At 35.9% G+C, this 16,951-nt stretch overlaps 1 protein-coding gene and 1 pseudogene across 5 annotated transcripts in view; one reads left to right on the top strand and one right to left on the bottom strand.

Moving 5' to 3' along the window:
* The window catches only part of PRPF18 (pre-mRNA processing factor 18), a 64,693-nt gene that overhangs the window by 45,242 nt on the left and 2,500 nt on the right, over nucleotides 1–16,951 (bottom strand). For 3 of the 5 annotated variants that reach the window (XR_007947780.1, XM_051962752.1, XM_051962750.1), the window contains exons 2-3: nucleotides 1,189–1,266; nucleotides 915–941 (exon numbers count right to left, since the gene is read on the bottom strand). Coding sequence is in view for 4 of the 5 variants with exons in the window: in XM_051962752.1 (XP_051818712.1) it covers nucleotides 915–941; nucleotides 1,189–1,266 (105 nt within the window). In the remaining variant the exon portion in view is untranslated. The remainder of the gene's footprint in view (nucleotides 1–914; nucleotides 942–1,188; nucleotides 1,267–16,951) is intronic. The other 2 variants (XM_051962753.1, XM_051962751.1) reach the window with 1 other exon arrangement.
* Nucleotides 4,429–5,959, top strand: LOC127564750 (39S ribosomal protein L13, mitochondrial-like; annotated as a pseudogene).

Raw genomic sequence — 16,951 nt, forward strand, 5'->3', positions numbered from 1 at the left:
AAAAAAAAAGGGCGGGGGGGGGGGGGGATCAGAATGCAAAGTGTTTGCAATTTCAAACTATCAGAAATATAACTACTCTCTCTTTAAAAATCAATTCTCTCACCAAACATAAAAAGCTGAAGCACATAAAAGTTATGCGCATAACTAATGAGAGCCTTCAAAATGGTGGTAAAAACTTTGCTTTTCATTAGTTTTTTTCTGTGTATTATATGCATAATAGTAACTACATTTTAATAATTAAAACAAAAACCCTGCAGGAGACTCCATGAAATTCTTCCAAAAAATCCTTTAACTTTGGTTAAAAAAAAATTGTAAAGGCTATACAAAGCATAACTCTTCCTAACCCTGTAAAAGTTAATCCTATCAACAAGAAAAGTTCAAAAAACCTTTTCATATAATTAAAAGATATAAACAAAGCTTTCCCAATGACTCATTTCAAAAGTACAAAGTTAAAGATTAGTGCTTGAAATGTGCTGTCTTATTAAAAAAAAGGCAAATAAATGCTATGTGGCACCATTTTTCATGCACTGGATCTTCAGGGTCAAGTAAAGTTATTAATACTATAAAACATCTGTTTAAAAACAGAACAAATGATATGTCTATCCACTTTTTAACTTTTTTTTTTTTTTTAGCATATTATGTTTTGCTTTTAATTAGTTTGGGGAATAGTGGTGACGGTTGTGGCTGAGGGATTAATGTATGGTTAATCTAGTGTCAGATCTAGTACTTATGTCCACAGAAAAAAAAGGGCAAAATCTTAAAAAAAAATTCAAGCTTTGATCTCAAGCCATTTCATGCTATTCACAAAAAGCCAAACCATAACACAAATTCCAAAGCCAAATATCATGCATGTTCTTCCTGCATTTAAAAATGCTTAAAAAAAAATAAAAAAAACATACACCAAAAACTCATACCTCTCCAGTTGGCTTCTCATTTACAGGCTAATGTATAACAATGACAAATTGAACAGAGAACAACAATTTATTGTCATTTAAAAAATATCCAAACACATTTTAAAATTCAAAAATATACAATACTTAACTCTAAGGTTATAAAAGTTGAATAATAGCTCTAATATGCACTTGTAGAGGGAAATTCTTCATTGGGAGACCCTTCATAAAAACAAACAAATAACAAAAAAAAAAAAAAAAAAAAAACAGAAGTGTGAACAAAAAAAAGGAAAAATACCTTGTAGCCACATCTTTCAAAGTATGCCTCCTCTTCTTTTTTTGCAAGTTCACTACGTTTGAAGTATCTTTTACTTTCCTATTAGAAAAAAGTAAATAGGTTAATATAACTCTTAGACAACATTTCCTGTCCCAGTGTCAATAAATATTGATCCGAGAGGTCTAAAAACTGTCCCCAATGCTTCAGTTCCACCAGTGTCTAGCAAGTAATTTTCACTAATTTTCAAAGTAATGATGTGTGAAAATACAGTAGTATTTTAGTGTGTTCTTGGGAAACAAAAGCCAAAAGAATGAAACTCATAAATTTCATCTTCTTTAAATTAATTTTATGCTGTTTTATTTTAAAGATAATTTTTGCAAAAATGATTCATGATTCACCAAACATAATTTGATACTTAAATTACTATTCCCTGCTAAATCACATAGCCACAGATAACATATGGTATGTGTATTGTACATGTTAAAATCCTATTACAATAAGCTCCAAGGGACAGTCCAAATTCTTTTTTCCATTTGGAATCCTGCTGATTTCTTAAAATAGGCATGGCATATCGACTGTCTGGGGATTTTTTTTTTTTGTTTGTTTTTGTAATTGTTACAAATTGCTAGAATGATATTGTAATAGAATTTGATGTTATGAAATATTCCTCAAATCTGATGTAGCTGAAAAGAGATGAACAACAAGCAATTCTTTTTATACTGCCTACAAACTTACCTTTATTTTTCTTTTTTCCACAGAAACTACATATGGGACCTATTTCTATCTGTAGGTCTTTTTATTAAATATCTGTTCAAAGTATCTTAAATTCACAGCTAAGAAGGACTATTAGAGATCATTTAATCCTATTGCCCTCACTTAAAAATTAGCAAACTGAGGCCTAGAGATGCTAAATGATATAACAAGAGCTAGAGATCAAACCTATCAAAGTCTTCTAACTCCAAATCTAGCTATTTATTCAACTGACCACCCCACTATACCTCAAGATTTTTATACAGAACTTAGGCAGGTGATGACAAAAAAAGAACAGACACTCTAGGTGATGCATATTTATAAAATATTTTTGAAGGGAATCTATTCGATTTTCTTACAGATTTTAAGTTATACATTAGGTTAATACACTGCTGCACATTATCCACTTAATATTTACCTGATAGCCACCACTCTTAAAATTGGATGAACTCCTTAAGCAACTATCATTGATGATGATGATTTCCTTTGGAATCATAGTTATTTTATTATATGCATTTAAAAAACAAAATTCTGAGAGAGGATCCCTAATTTTCATAAAAGTGCCCAAGGAGTCTGAAATGATAAAAATGAAGGAGGATCATGGGGGTGAGGGAATATGCTTCAGTTTCCTTATCTTCAAAATGGGGAGAGTTATAAAGCTGAAAAGTATTTTTACAAAAGGGTTTTACAAATGCTGGTCATATTATTATTATTTATTGGTAATGTTAAAAATCACAAATTACAGAATTCCTAAGTAAAAACAGATAATTTATTATAATTCCTTAACTTTATATATAAGGAATTTAAGGCTCAAAAAAGATTAAAGCTTGCAACTAATTACTAGGAAGTAGTTCTATAGTATCCCAAAGCCGTTTTATACTATGCTGCCTCATATTATAGGATTTCCCATTTTTTAAAAACACTTTATATTTCATTTCACCAAAACAAAAAAACCAAAAACACCGCCAAAACTGTGAAGTAGATATAGCTAGTACCATTTCTCCCATATTACAATGAAGTGATTAAAATTTATGACGATTAAGTGACCTATCCATAGTTACACAACCAATTAAAAAGCCATACCAACAGAAGAGCAATCAGATCTTGGCTCATACATAGTCCAGTGCTCTTTACACTGCTGCACAAAGAAGTAGACCAATAGCATGCAAAATTATACTTCAAGATGATTTTTATTATTTCTTTTAATTATCTGCTTATAATTATTCTATTAAATAAAAGGAAATGATGTTAATCAACATATTTCTTAACAATCATTATCATTCATCACGTGATGCAGGATAATTTAATTCTTGAGGATTAACTATTCCAGTGAAAATAATTCTGTCTTACCATCCAGTATTCGTGTGGCCTTTAGGTACATTAATGAAACTGTTCAGAAAGTTCTACTTAATATCTGTGCCAACCTTAAGTACTCAACCATACTAAAATTTGTCTTAGAAAACTCTAGTCGGGTTAGGAGTAAAATGCCATATTGGGAGGGCACATTACAGGATCAGCTTTGACAAATATGCTAGGCAAGATTCATTTTTCCCCCTTCTTTAAATCTGTCGGTCAATAAGTTTACAGCACGCTAATATGAAAAAATTAAAGACTTTTCAACTCTAATTAATGTCAATGAAAATCTATGGTTCCACATGTGATTCTCCTTGTGAGATTCAGTCTTGTTCAGAATTATTAAAAGTGCATAATTCAAAATCTACTGCATGTCTGGCAACCAAAAACAAACAGCAGATCTTAAAGGATTATCTCAATATCTTTTTATAACATTTGTATCATATTCAAGTTAAAGCATTTGCTCAAAGTACCAGAAATATAGCATCAGCTTTTCAGACAGAAGATGATAGCTTCTCTGAAAACTTGATAGATTATTTCAAAGCACCTAAAACTTTATATATTGTAGGAAAAAATAACAAACCCAACCTCAAAGTTTAAAAGAAAGTTTAGAGGACAGGATTAAAAACCTAAATACTTTGTCTTTTAAGCTACTAATGAGTTTTATCATCTAAAATGACAAGTTTCAATCTTAAGTAAACCTTAAGTAAATCTTAACAAGTATTAACTGAAAAAAAATTAACAGACTGCCCCCTACCCAAAGCTATAAAACTTCAAGCCATATAATTGTTAAATCTAGCAGTTCAATTAAGAAATAAGTTCTGTAAGCAATAAGAATTCAATACAAAGGAAAGGACATTATCAAAAGACAAAACTATTCTGCACCCACTAGAAAACACAGGAAGGAATGAAATGAGTTCTGAAGAGCAATGGCATTAAATGGATGCAGTCCAGGAAGATCTACCTATAAATCTGAATTGAATCATACATGAACAAAGATAGCTGTTCAGTAACAAAAAAGAATTTGAAACATTTTGGAAAGAAAACTAGAAGTGAAGAGATTATTTACTTCTTGAACAAAACCCCAAAACACATGAAATCCAGGAGTGAATTAAATACAGCAACCAATGCTGGTGAGAATAAGTGACTTCTTTATAAATGTACTTAAGAATACAAGGTGAAGGCAGAAATCTGGAAGACATCAGTAAAGAGGCAGACAAGAAGCATGCAAGATGGACAAAACCTGAAAACACTTTGCCTGTAAGTTAATCAGTAGAACTATATTATAACCTGAAAGGGGTACATGAAAATAGACAAGAGGAATAGGGGAACAGAAAAGAGTATGTGATGACCTAAGGTTAAATTGAGGGTTACCAGTGAAAGGAAAGTGACCTCTGTGGTCTCAAGTCTAAAGGAGAGGAGGAGAGAGTAAAGAAAAAATTGGGGGAGAGTGGAAGTAGCAGTGGGATTCCACTGATGAATTCTTCCTATGAGTAAAGAGAGGTAGTCTTTGAAGGAAGATGGGGAAGTATATTAGGTATGACTTGGGGGAGTTGGTGTTTGAAAAAGTCTACTTTTCTCTTTGGGAAGGTAGGGGAAGGAAGAAGTGGGAAGAAAGCTAGAACTCCTGGGGATCAACTGATATTCGGAAGAGTGAGAGAGCATGGATCCAGGGAGAAAACAATGTGACATGTAAATGGAAAAGGTACCAAGAAGCTGCTACAGGTTAGTAATCTAAGACTTGAGGGAGAGGGGTAGTCTATTTTTAACTTTGCCTTCTAGCTCTTATAGTTCCAGGCAGTTTTCTTTTATGATTTTTTAGAATTTAAGTCCAGGCTTTTGGTCATGGTTTTCAAGGACTTCAATAATCCTCAAATTCCTTCTCCAAGCCATTTCTTTGATTTTTTTTTTCTATCTTTTGACTTTTTTCTAATTACTTTTATTGCGTGAAGTCAATGAATTCTGTTGTATATCTTTTCAAGGTCTCAACTAATTGGAAAAAGTGGTCCATTTTTATTCTAAATAGCTTATTCTTTTTCCAAATATTCTAATTTCATTTTCTCATTCTCAATTCTTCATTTCTTCTACCCATTCTAGAAGACTATGGCCAATTCATTCTTTTTCTGAGATTTTAGTTGTGATTATTTCAAAGTTAATAATTTCCTCTTTATCTTGGAATTCTTTTCATCTATATTATTTCTTCATTGTAGTAGAAAGTGGCAGAATATGGTACCTCTTAGATGGAAAAATGCAACCTCCAAGCAAAGGTACAGCAATAGTCTGACCAGAAGTCAGACTTCAAGGGCTGCAGAAACCTGTATACCATCAATTGAGTATGTGTGGGGAGCATATTGTCATAAATTACACAAGGCATATTGCATTTTCCAGGAATAAATGGGAACAAAAAGTACACTTTTCACACAATAGCTACCCAGGTAGTTTCAGACAAGTTACAGCAGCTCAGCTTCACCAACGGAGTCTAGTGGCAGTTGTAAAATTAGCTGTTTATAGAATGTTACCAAAGAACCTCCACAGAAGAACCATGATGCAAAGGTTACATCTTTTTCCAGATGAAGAGTTTCCAGAAGACATACTTAAAAATATAGTAGAAGAGCTTCCTCAGCCACGAAAAATACCTAAAAGACCAGATGAATATACTTAAGAAGAAACTGATGCTTTCCCAAGATAATGGAATCTACTGAGGATTTCTGGATGTAATTAGGAGAATGTTATTTAAAAAAAAAAAACCAACAACAACAGAGAAATCTCTGAGACATTTGACAATTCTGATTTCTTCTTTGAAAACTTTCTCCTAACCTGAAAAATCAAGAGAACCCACCTGTTTGAGAAATTGTTCTATTAAAGATGGATGCAGAAAGATTTAAAGGCAAAATAATCAAGAGAGTATAAACAAAAAGGTATAAGAAAATAATTTATTGTATAGATTGTTCAGTGACCCAATAAAATACTCAGAATAAAATCATTTGAGCAACTGCTTAAAAAAGGGGGGGAGAGGCGGATATAGCTCAGAGGAAGAGCATTTGACTGCATATCAAACTGCCTGTTTGCCCAAATATACAGCTTCAAGTCTTTGATAAAAACTTTCATATAAGGCTTAGCAATTGTCCAACTCTGCAATGTTAGAAGAGGTGGCTAGGCCAAAATGTTGTCTTTTGCTATAGTCTTAAAATGAGAAAAAATTATCATATTCCACCCTTATCATAGTCTTCATTTCCCCTTTTAGTCTCTAGATGATGGGGTGGAGGGAAGGAAAAAAGAAAGGAGCAACCATCTTTCAAAGACTTAGAGTGGATATAAGTACCAGTTGGGTCAATAGGATCATCATATTTACTACAGCAGTAAAGAATGTTGCAATCCTGACACTGGTTCCCCTTGGTTCAATTCCTTGTGCAATCACTATTAAAGGTTCACTGCTGTAGGTTTTAGCAGGAGCAGATCCAATCAAATATTCCACTGATTTTAAGCTGGTGTCTTAGAGAGTTTGCAAATCCCTGATCTTCATCATCATCTTAACCAGAAGTCCCTATGCTGGGACACCTAAATGAAATAGTCTAAGATTCTGAACAAGAATTGGGAACAGCACCATTCTTTAGACCAGATGTGTCAAGCGTACTATCTTTATTTTTCTTGCCTTTTCTGACAACATGGATGACATGGAACTATGCTTTGTGTGTCTTCATATGCATAATTGATGGCATATGCAAGATTGCTTGCCTTCTCAATGGGGAGGGAAAGGATGGATGGAGAGAAATAATTTGGAATTCAAAATTTAAAAAAAATGCTGAGGGCAGAGCCATGATGGCAGAGAATAGACAGGTTTTTCAGTTCTTCCTGGCTTCCCTCAGAATCAATACCAGATCAAGCCTCTGAACAGGTTTGGAGTGACAGAACTCACAAATATTTAGAGTAAAACAAATTTTCAGCAGAATTTTGGAAGAATTTCAGAAAGGTCTGTCTCAAACAGGCAGAGGGAGACAAGGACCAGCACAGAGAGGTTGAGTGGAGAGACCTCCACGAGTCCAGGAGAATACAGTGGGAAGCTCAGTTAATATACAACAGTATTAGCTACTCTGTCCTTGTGCAGAAGCCAGTGGATCAGCAAATTAGCTGTGAGACCTCCATCACAACCACAGAAGACAAATAGTGAGGCCCCTGAAACCCAGCTTAACAGGAAAGACTTGACCATCCCCACTCAGCACCAGAAGGAAGCCAGCACCACTGGTCCTAAGGCAGCATAAAATCCTTGTTGCCCTTTAGAGGAAGCTTGGGATAATCTCCTCTTTGGCCTAAAAGCAAACCTCAACCTATAGAAATGAGCAAAAAAAGCAAAAAGATTCACCATAAATAGCTATTATGGAGATAGGGAAGAACAGACCCCAACCCCTGAGAACTAAAGGCAAAAAGGCTCCAAATGAAGTCTCAAAGAGTGATATGAAATTGTCTCCAACTCAAAAGACTCTCTTGTAAGAATTCAAAAAGGATCTTAAAAGAGAGTTAAAAGAAAAATGGATAATTTTGATTCTATTTTTAAAATTGTACAAAACTAAACCGATGTAGACAAAATTAAAAGGGAAGTAGAAAACTGGGAAAAAATTTTTACATCCAAGGACTGATAAAGACCTCATTTCTAGAATATATAGAGAATTGGCTCAAGTTTATAAGAATATAAGTCATTCTCCAATTGATAAAGGGTCAAAGAATATGAACAGACAATTTTCAAATGAAGAAATTAAAACCAATTCTAGTCATGTGAAAAAATACTCTAAATCACTATTGATCAGAGAAATGCAAATTAAGACAACTCTGAGGTATAACTATACACTTCTCAGATTGGCTAAGATGATAGGAAAAGATAATGATTTATAAATGTTGGAGAAGCACAACAACACATAATAAGTAGAGTTCTGAACTGATTCAACCACTCTGGAGAATAATTTGGAATGATGGCCAAATGACTATCAAACTGTACATACCCTTTAATCCAGCAGTGTCTCTACTAGATCTGTAACCTAAAGAGAGCATAAAAAAGGGAAAGAAACCTATATGTATAAAAATGTTTGTGGCAGCCCTTTTTGTAGTAGGAAGTAAGTAGAAACTGAGTGGATGCTCATCAGTTGGGGAATGGCTAAATAAATTATGTGGTACATAAATGTTATGGAATATTACTGTTCTATAAGAAATGATCAGCAGCAAAATTATATGATGATTAATTCTGATGGGCATGGCTCTTTTCAACAACAAGGTAATTCAGTCAATTCCAAAAGACTTAAAATACAGAGAACTATCTGCATCCAGAAAGAGGACTGTGGGGACTAAATGTGAATCACAACATAGTATTTTCACTTTTTGTTGTTTTTCTTTGCATTTTGTTTTCTTTCTCATTTTTTATCTGATTTTTCTTGTGTAGCATGATAATTGTGAAAATATGTATAGAAGAATTGTACATGTTTAACATATATTGGATTATTTGCCACCTATGGGAAGGGGTGAGAAGAAAGAAGAGAAAAAAAAAAAACTGGGGACATAATTTTGCAAGAGTGAATGTTGAAAAATTATCTATGCATTTGTTTTTAAAATAAAAAGCTTAAATAATAAAAAACATATTACAAGCATAATAAACATTTGAAATATACCACTACGATCTTAGAATGGGAGAAAAAAATGTACAGCTCCTTGAGGGCAGACTATCTTTTATAGTTTCCTCAGTACTTAGCAAAGTGTTTACATAGAATATAAACTTAATAAATGCTTTTTCATTTATCATTCATTTATATCATTCAATCATATCAAATATCATTCTATATTCACTATACATTCATAACTGTACATTCTAGGCAAACTAGATGTTCCCTATATGAAATTTCATCTTCCATTTCCATGCCTTTGTAGAAGGCGACCATCCTGAATTTCACTTCCCTCCTTGCCTCTACCTTCAGAATCTCTCACTTCAAGCTCACCTCAAACCATCTGAATTCTCCCAATTGCTAATGCCTTTCCAAGAAATCATTTTGTGTATTTTTAAATTTAGCTTTTTATGTATATGTTGTTTCTCCAAAACAGCCTATAAGCATCTTAAAAGCAGGGACTACTTAATTTTTATATCTATGGCCAGCATCAAGCAATGGCAGGTACATAACAAGTGTTTATTAAATGCTTGAAAAATGAGTAAGACATCACTAACAAAAAGGTGCAGAAAAATCATTTTGTAGAAAAGATGGCACTTGATCCAATTATGCTACAACATCCAAAGAGTATTAAAAACTATAACTAGTTCAATTAATTGACAATTTTTTAAAGTTACTGTATCAACATTTCTGGGACAAACTATTTTCCTCATCAATGACAACCATATTTGCATTCTAACATTTTAATTTTAGTCTCCAATGTGTTACACAAAGAAGTAAAAATAGCATTTTAAAAATAGCATTTGAGGCATCAACTCTGAATCGATCTAATACAAGATTCCAAATGACTAGAAAAATCACAGTTGGTATTACTACTAAAAAAGGGCTATTAATACATGTTTAACCTATATTGGATTGCTTGATAACCAAAGGGAATGGAGTGAGGTGAGAGAGGAAGAAAAAATTGGAACACAATGTTTTTCAAAGATGAATGTTAAAAACTATATTTACATGTAATTTAGAAATCAAAAAACAAAACAAAAAATGAAATTATTTCTTCACAACCTTAAAAAAGGCAATTTAGAGAATAGAAATAGATAGCAACCTGCTTTTCCATTTAAGACTGAACAACAAACATATGAAGAAAGGGAATTAACATATCCACATAGCATCCAGTATATACCAGATATCATACTAAGTACTTTACAAATATCTCATTGGATGCTCAAACTTTCTAGGTAGCTGCTATTATTATCCCCATTTTACAATTGAGAAAACTGAAGCAAACAAAGATTAAATGGCTTGCCCAACATAACTATTAAGTATCCAAGGCCAGATTTGAACTCAGGTCTATCCAACTTCTTATCCAATGCTTTATCCTTTACCACCTAGCTGCCTCAATGAAAGGTAACTTTGATAATATGATAATATTTTTATCTTTGATTTTAAAAAATATATGAGAAAGGAAATGGTAGATTTTAACAAATGATACATCTACAGTCACAAAACTCACTGAAAAGTACAGATAATGCAACTATATTTATTGCTTGCAAACTATTTAAAAAAATAAGGATTCATTTTGGTAGGGCAAAATGTCATTTTAAACATTCTCTAATGTTTTGTCCATGCATTTAAAAACAAATGTGATTTTTTGGCAGTTAAACAACAAAGACAACTTTATTTGCCAATCTATTAATTGATATCAATGGACATTATCATAGTCATAGAAGATGTCCAATGAAAGGGTTCAAATGGAAGAGGCCTAGTGTGATGACCGCATATTTAAAATCAGCCAGAGTCAGGAATTCAGGTTAAGGGAAAAATCTTCAATCTTTATTGAAGTGAAGAGGTGAAAAAGGATTGCGATAGCAATATGGGCAGCTGCGACAGGAAGCCAGCTAGCAGAGGGAGATCTGAGCTGAAGGGCCGTCGCAATGGCAACGTGAGCAGCTGTGTCAAGATGCCAGCCAGCAGCTCCTTCCGCTTCCCTTCCCACTCCCTTGGCTCCACACAAAACGTCATTTCCTATACAACACATTAGGACTTGCACAAAGAGTGGGCGGGGGCCAGTCTTTCTCTAAGCATATATATTAATAGAGTATGGCCCAATTACTATTTAGCCTCATGTGCTTGGTTTCATCAAATCGAACTTCAGCCCATTACATCTCCCGCTTTCTTTTATTTTAGAACCCAGGTGGTCATGCCATCCCTGACTCCTCAGAGAAGTCAGAGCCCCCAAGGGGAGGTGATCACACCCTCCCTGACTTCTCAGGAAAGAAGGTGAAAGCACCAAAAAGGAGGTGATCACGACCCCCCTGACTTCTCAGGAAGGGAGATGAAAGTACTAAAAAGGAGATAATCACGCCCTCCCTGACATCTCAGGAAGGGAGATGAAAAGCACCAAAAGGAAGTGGGGGTTGCTAGCGGATTTCTGAGCTGAAGGGTCTTATTATGCACAAACCCATTAGCATGGGAGGTACTACACAAGCACATAGCAACAACACAGAGGCTATTAGTGATGACTCTCCCCACAGTCAGTGCAGGCTTGATGTGTTGTAACAAACATGAATTGTACACACAAGCAATGGTATAACTAACAATATAAATCAACATGGTGTTGTAAAAGATTGCCAGAAGTCCTAGAAGGAGTGTATGTAAACAGCAGTCACACATACGTCTTCTTCAGCAGCCAAGAGAGAGTCCAAAACCAATCTATTGTCCATTGCTTCACATATCAGGGAATCCAATAATCCCCCCAAGTTTTTGAAGTCCTGCAAAAGTCTTTTTATGTGTTAGGGAATCCAACGATTCCAGCAGATTTTGAAGTCCTGTAAGAGTGTTATCATTTCTCAGAAAATCCAATGATTCCTGAGGGCTTTCAAGTCTTATGTCTCAAAGAATCCAATGATTCCTGAGGGCTTTCAAGTCCTACAACAATCTTATGTCTCAGAGAATCCAATGAATCCTGAGGGTTTTGAAGTCCAACAATTTTCTATGTCCATGAGTCAAACTCCATAACTACCACGCTCTTTCAATGGTGAGCACAATTAGCAACAGAACCACCCGATATTTCTTGGGTCTTCTCCTTCATTTCAAGGGTCTGCTCCATCTCTGTGATGGACAAGGAGAATACGGCTCGTTGGCACCCATCTGATTCCTTCTCCACCTGTAGAGATACAAGCAAACCCTCTCCCCCAAGCAGTTAGACTATCTGGTCCCTTCCATTCACCACTTTCTGGGTCTCTCCACATCACCTGGCGATTATCTAAAGATAGTGGAGCTGCTCGCACTGGACACTGCCCTTCCAGTGGGTTATAAAACCTGTCTGCCGGAGCCAGTGCATCTTTGTCAAAAATCAAGAAGTTAATAGTATAAAGGGTTAGATTTAGTAGTTCTCTAGGGCTACCTGTGGCTCCCCCTTTCTTTTGTTTTTGGAGCAGCGTCTTAATGTCTCTCTTTCTCCTCTCTACTATTGCCTGTCCTTGAGGATTAAAGGGTATGCCAGTGGTGTATAAAATCTTATACTGTGCACAAAAGTGTGCAAAATGTTTGGAGGTGTATGCAGGACCACTGTCTGTTTTTATTGCTTGTGGCACACCCATAATGGCAAATGCTTGTGTGAGGAATTCAGTGACCACTCGGGCTGTCTCTTTTGCTACTGGTATTGCAAAAGTGAATCCTGAAAAAATGTCTACCACAACATGGATAAAAGACAGACGACTGAAAGATTTATAATGGATCACATCCATTTGCCAGATTTCATTGGGTCTCAAACCACGAGGGTTCTTCCCTGGAGGCAGTGTAGGAGCGTGGAAAGGAAGGCAAACTGTACAGCTTTTTACTATGCTCCTAGCTTCCTCTTTTGTTATCCCAAATTGTAAATGCAAAGCTCGAGCAGCCTGATGGTATTTAGAATGGGATTCCTGGGTCTCCTGAAATAAAGGCATACTGGCTAACATAGTTAAAAGGCTATCTGCCTTTGAATTTCCATCAAAAATAGAACCTAGAAGTCCACTATGTGAGTGGACATGCAAGATATAAATCTTTCCTGGATGCTTTCTCACTTGCTCCTGAAGTTCCTTAAAGAACTGATATATACTAGAAGCTGTGGCAATTCTTTGTACCACACCTACTGAATAGGCTGAATCAGATATTATATTTATGTCTCCTGGGTAATAAGTGAGAGCTAGCATGATCGCATATAATTCATTCTGCTGAGTGGACTGAAAAGGTGCTCTGACTACTCTCTTTATAGTTAAGTCGTGAGAGTGTACAGCACAAATATTGTGTTTGGATGCATCTGTAAAGATAGTTGGTCCTTTAAGAGTTACTTTAGAAACTTTTTCTTCAAGAATCCATCGCCAATTATGTAAAAGTCTGGTTATCTTTAATGGAGACCCATGTGTAAAATTTGGAACCATGGCTAATAAAATCTGCCACTCTGGGATGATCTCACAGCACACATTAATTTGTGTATTGGTGTAAAAGGTGTATATCTTATCAGGTTTTGCCCCAGATAATCGTACTGCTTGCTTAATGGCCTTAAAAAAATTCTAGCCATAAGCAATAAAAACAGACAATGGTCCTGCATATACCTCCAAACATTTTGCACACTTTTGTGCATAGTATAAGGTTTTACACACCACTGGCATACCCTTTAATCCTCAAGGACAGGCAATAGTAGAGAGGAGAAACAGAGACATTAAGATGCTGATCCAAAAACAAAAGACTGATCCAAAAACAAAAGAAAGGGGGAGCCACAGGTAACCCTAGAGAACTACTAAATCAAACCCTTTATACTATTGAGCTATATGCATCTGGGACAACTGAGATACCCCCTGGAGAGGTGAAATCTGTTCCTCTCCAGCCTATGGATCCCTTACCTCCTGGTACAGTAGGCTTGACCATTTCACCTCCTTTTTTATACGTACAAAACAGTGTCCATCCACACACTGATGTGGGAAACTGGGGAATGTGTAGATAATATCCCAGTCACTAATACAGGCAGACAATGTGTATCACCCAGGAGAAGTAGTAGCATCAGGTTTACTCCTACAGAATCCTAATAAGCAACCTGGTGATAGTCACCCAGATTCTGACTCTAGACCACAAAATCCAGGAATATACTAGACAGCAGCTGTAACAGCTGACCAACCTATGCTCACGATCTATATAAATGGCCTACCATTAGAAGGACTGGTAGATACAGGTGCAGATAGTACAGTCATTAGAGGTGCCAATTGGCCCAGTCACTGGCCAAAGATTAAAGCAGACACCTACATGTCTGGCATAGGAGGGTCAATAGCAGCTGAAGTTAGTGCTGCCCCTATGAGATGGACTTTTGAAGGCAAAACAGGAGTTTTTACTCCTTTTATAGTTGAAAAAATCCCCATCAATCTGTGGGGAAGAAACATTTTACAGTAATTAGGGTTAAAAATGAGTACTTTGGTTTTTTAAGCAGGGCTGTTGTTGAAGACCTGCCAACACTTTCACCTGTTCCTATCCAATGGAAAACTGATACACCAATGTGGATAGAACAGTGGCCCTTAGGTAGTGATAAAATTCAGGCCTTATTAGATATAGTACAGGAGCAGGTTGAACAAGGGCACTTACAACCTTCTCCAAGTCCTTGGAATTCCCCAGTGTTTGTTGTAAAAAAGAAATCTGGAAAATGGAGGATGCTCACTGATTTAAGAAAAGTGAATGAACAGATGGAAACTATGGGAACTCTTCAGCCTAGACTTCCATGTCCTACTCGCTTGCCTAGAGAATGGCCTCTTTGGGTCATAGATATTAAGGATTGTTTCTATTCTATCCCTCTGGATAAGGAGGATATGAAAAGATTTGCCTTTTCAGTGCCCAGCGTTAACTTAGCTGAGCCTTATAAAAGATATGAATGGACAGTTTTGCCACAGGGAATGAAAAACAGCCCCACGTTGGGCGCCAAATGTGATGACTGCGTATTTAAAATCAGCCGGAGTCAGGAATTCAGGTTAAGGGAAAAATCTTCAATCTTTATTGAAGTGAAGAGGTGAAAAAGGATTGCGATAGCAATATGGGCAAGAAAGATTGTGATAGCAATATGGGCAGCTGTGACAGGAAGCCAGCTAACAGAGGGAGATCTGAGCTGAAGGGCTGTCACAATGGCATTGCAAGCAGCTGTGTCAAGACGCCAGCCAGCAGTCTCTCCTTCCGCTTCCCTTTCCACTCCCTTGCCTCCACCCACCAAAAACATCATTTCCTATACAACACATCAGGACTTGCACAAAGCCTCATATGCTTGGGACCTCAGTGCATCAACTCAAGCCTCAGCCCATTACAGCCTAGGAGTGATAAACTCCTCCAGATGTTATATACAGATGATCATGTGCTGACTGTATGAAACCCCATAGTCATCCAAAAAAGCCTAACTATCCACACAGGAAAAAACAAGAAAGGAGAAAACTTCTATTGTTCAAAGTACCACATATAGTTACTTATACGGATAGAATCACAAGATCCACTAAAAAATGAAAAGATTGCAGAGGTACTGTGGGGATCACAAGAAATAATATATGCAAACTGTTTCGTAATTCTAAAACATAATAGAAATTAGCTATTATTACTGACAAAGGTAAAATTAATGTTAATAACAAGGTAATCCGCTGCAAAATAACAATATTAAAAAAGCAAATTGTTATGCCATAGTTCTCAGTTTCCATAATTATCTTGATCCATCCTGACTCAATTTCCTTGCTTCTCAAAGCTCAGCCCTGCAAAACCTCCCCTCCCTCTTTATCAGAATATTTGATAAGGATAAAAGATCTGTTTTAGAACATTTTAGAATATGTTTTAGAATATCAGAATGCTTCTCCCCATCCCAAGCTATCAAATGTCAGATACCGTCTTATCAAAATGTCTCTCCCCATGTCCGTGACGCCTTCCCTGATTGTCATCTCATGTCCGGAGGCTCACACTATCCTGTCAGAGTCCTGTTCCCGATCTCGGCATCTGACTCTGGCCCCGCCTCAGTCTACCCCCTGAGACTGAGTCATGTGTGTACATAGGTCATTGAGAACTCTCACTGTTTGCTGGATTCTTGGAGACGATAGTCTGAGTCAGCCCTAGGACCAAACTATGGATCCATCTGGTCCCAGAATCTCTCCATTTAATAAATTAAATACTCTCTAATCTCTATCTTGCTCAGTTTCTCTGGCATTACATTAAGAGTAAAAGAAAGGCTAAGAGAACCAGATATATCTAATAATTCTGTTGGCTAGAATGTCTACATAGTTACTTATAACATTTAATACTTACATATTAGTACTGCAAATCAAAAGTGCACATTAATCCCAGAGTTTGTCCTTTCTTGCATTTTTCTTCCCCCCTTTGTCCTTCCACACACCAGGTATCACTATCCTAAAACTTTTTTTTTTTTAATATCAGAAGAAACTAACACAAAAGGTCCTTTTTTTCAACAATAAAAAACATTTACCAAGTGCCTGGTACTTGTAAAGTTCTATAAGGAAGTAGTAACACAAACTCAAAAAGAAAAACAGTCCCTGTCCTTGAGGTATTTACATTTATTTTACTGGAGGTATGCAATGTATACATAGAAGGATAATTACAAGATAATTTGAGGAAGAAATGAACATTAACAACTAGCTCTTCAAACAGGAAGTAGTATCAGAGTGGAATCTTGAAAGATACTAAGGATTCTAAAAAATTGAGATTCACAAAACTATAGCGCAATACAGGGATAGAATTTGACAAAACACAGTAAAGGAAAAAAGGGAAAAAGATGAAATGTCATGTGTAATAATGTTCAGGTTAGCTTTCTGGAGGTCCTCTGGAAGGTCCTTGCTGTCAGCAGGATAGACATCATGAGAATGGACAAGAATAGAGTCCAATGTCTTTATTGTCTCTTACAGAGACAATTACAGAGTCTTTGTCTGTCATAATCTGACCCAGTCTCCATCAGCAGTCTGCCTGCGGTCTGACTTCCTGTCCCCAGTTCTTATATACTCTATTACAATTACATCATTACAGCATATTGA

This window comes from Antechinus flavipes, chromosome 5 (genome assembly GCF_016432865.1).
Source record: "Antechinus flavipes isolate AdamAnt ecotype Samford, QLD, Australia chromosome 5, AdamAnt_v2, whole genome shotgun sequence".
Classification (NCBI taxonomy): Eukaryota; Metazoa; Chordata; class Mammalia; order Dasyuromorphia; family Dasyuridae; genus Antechinus; species Antechinus flavipes.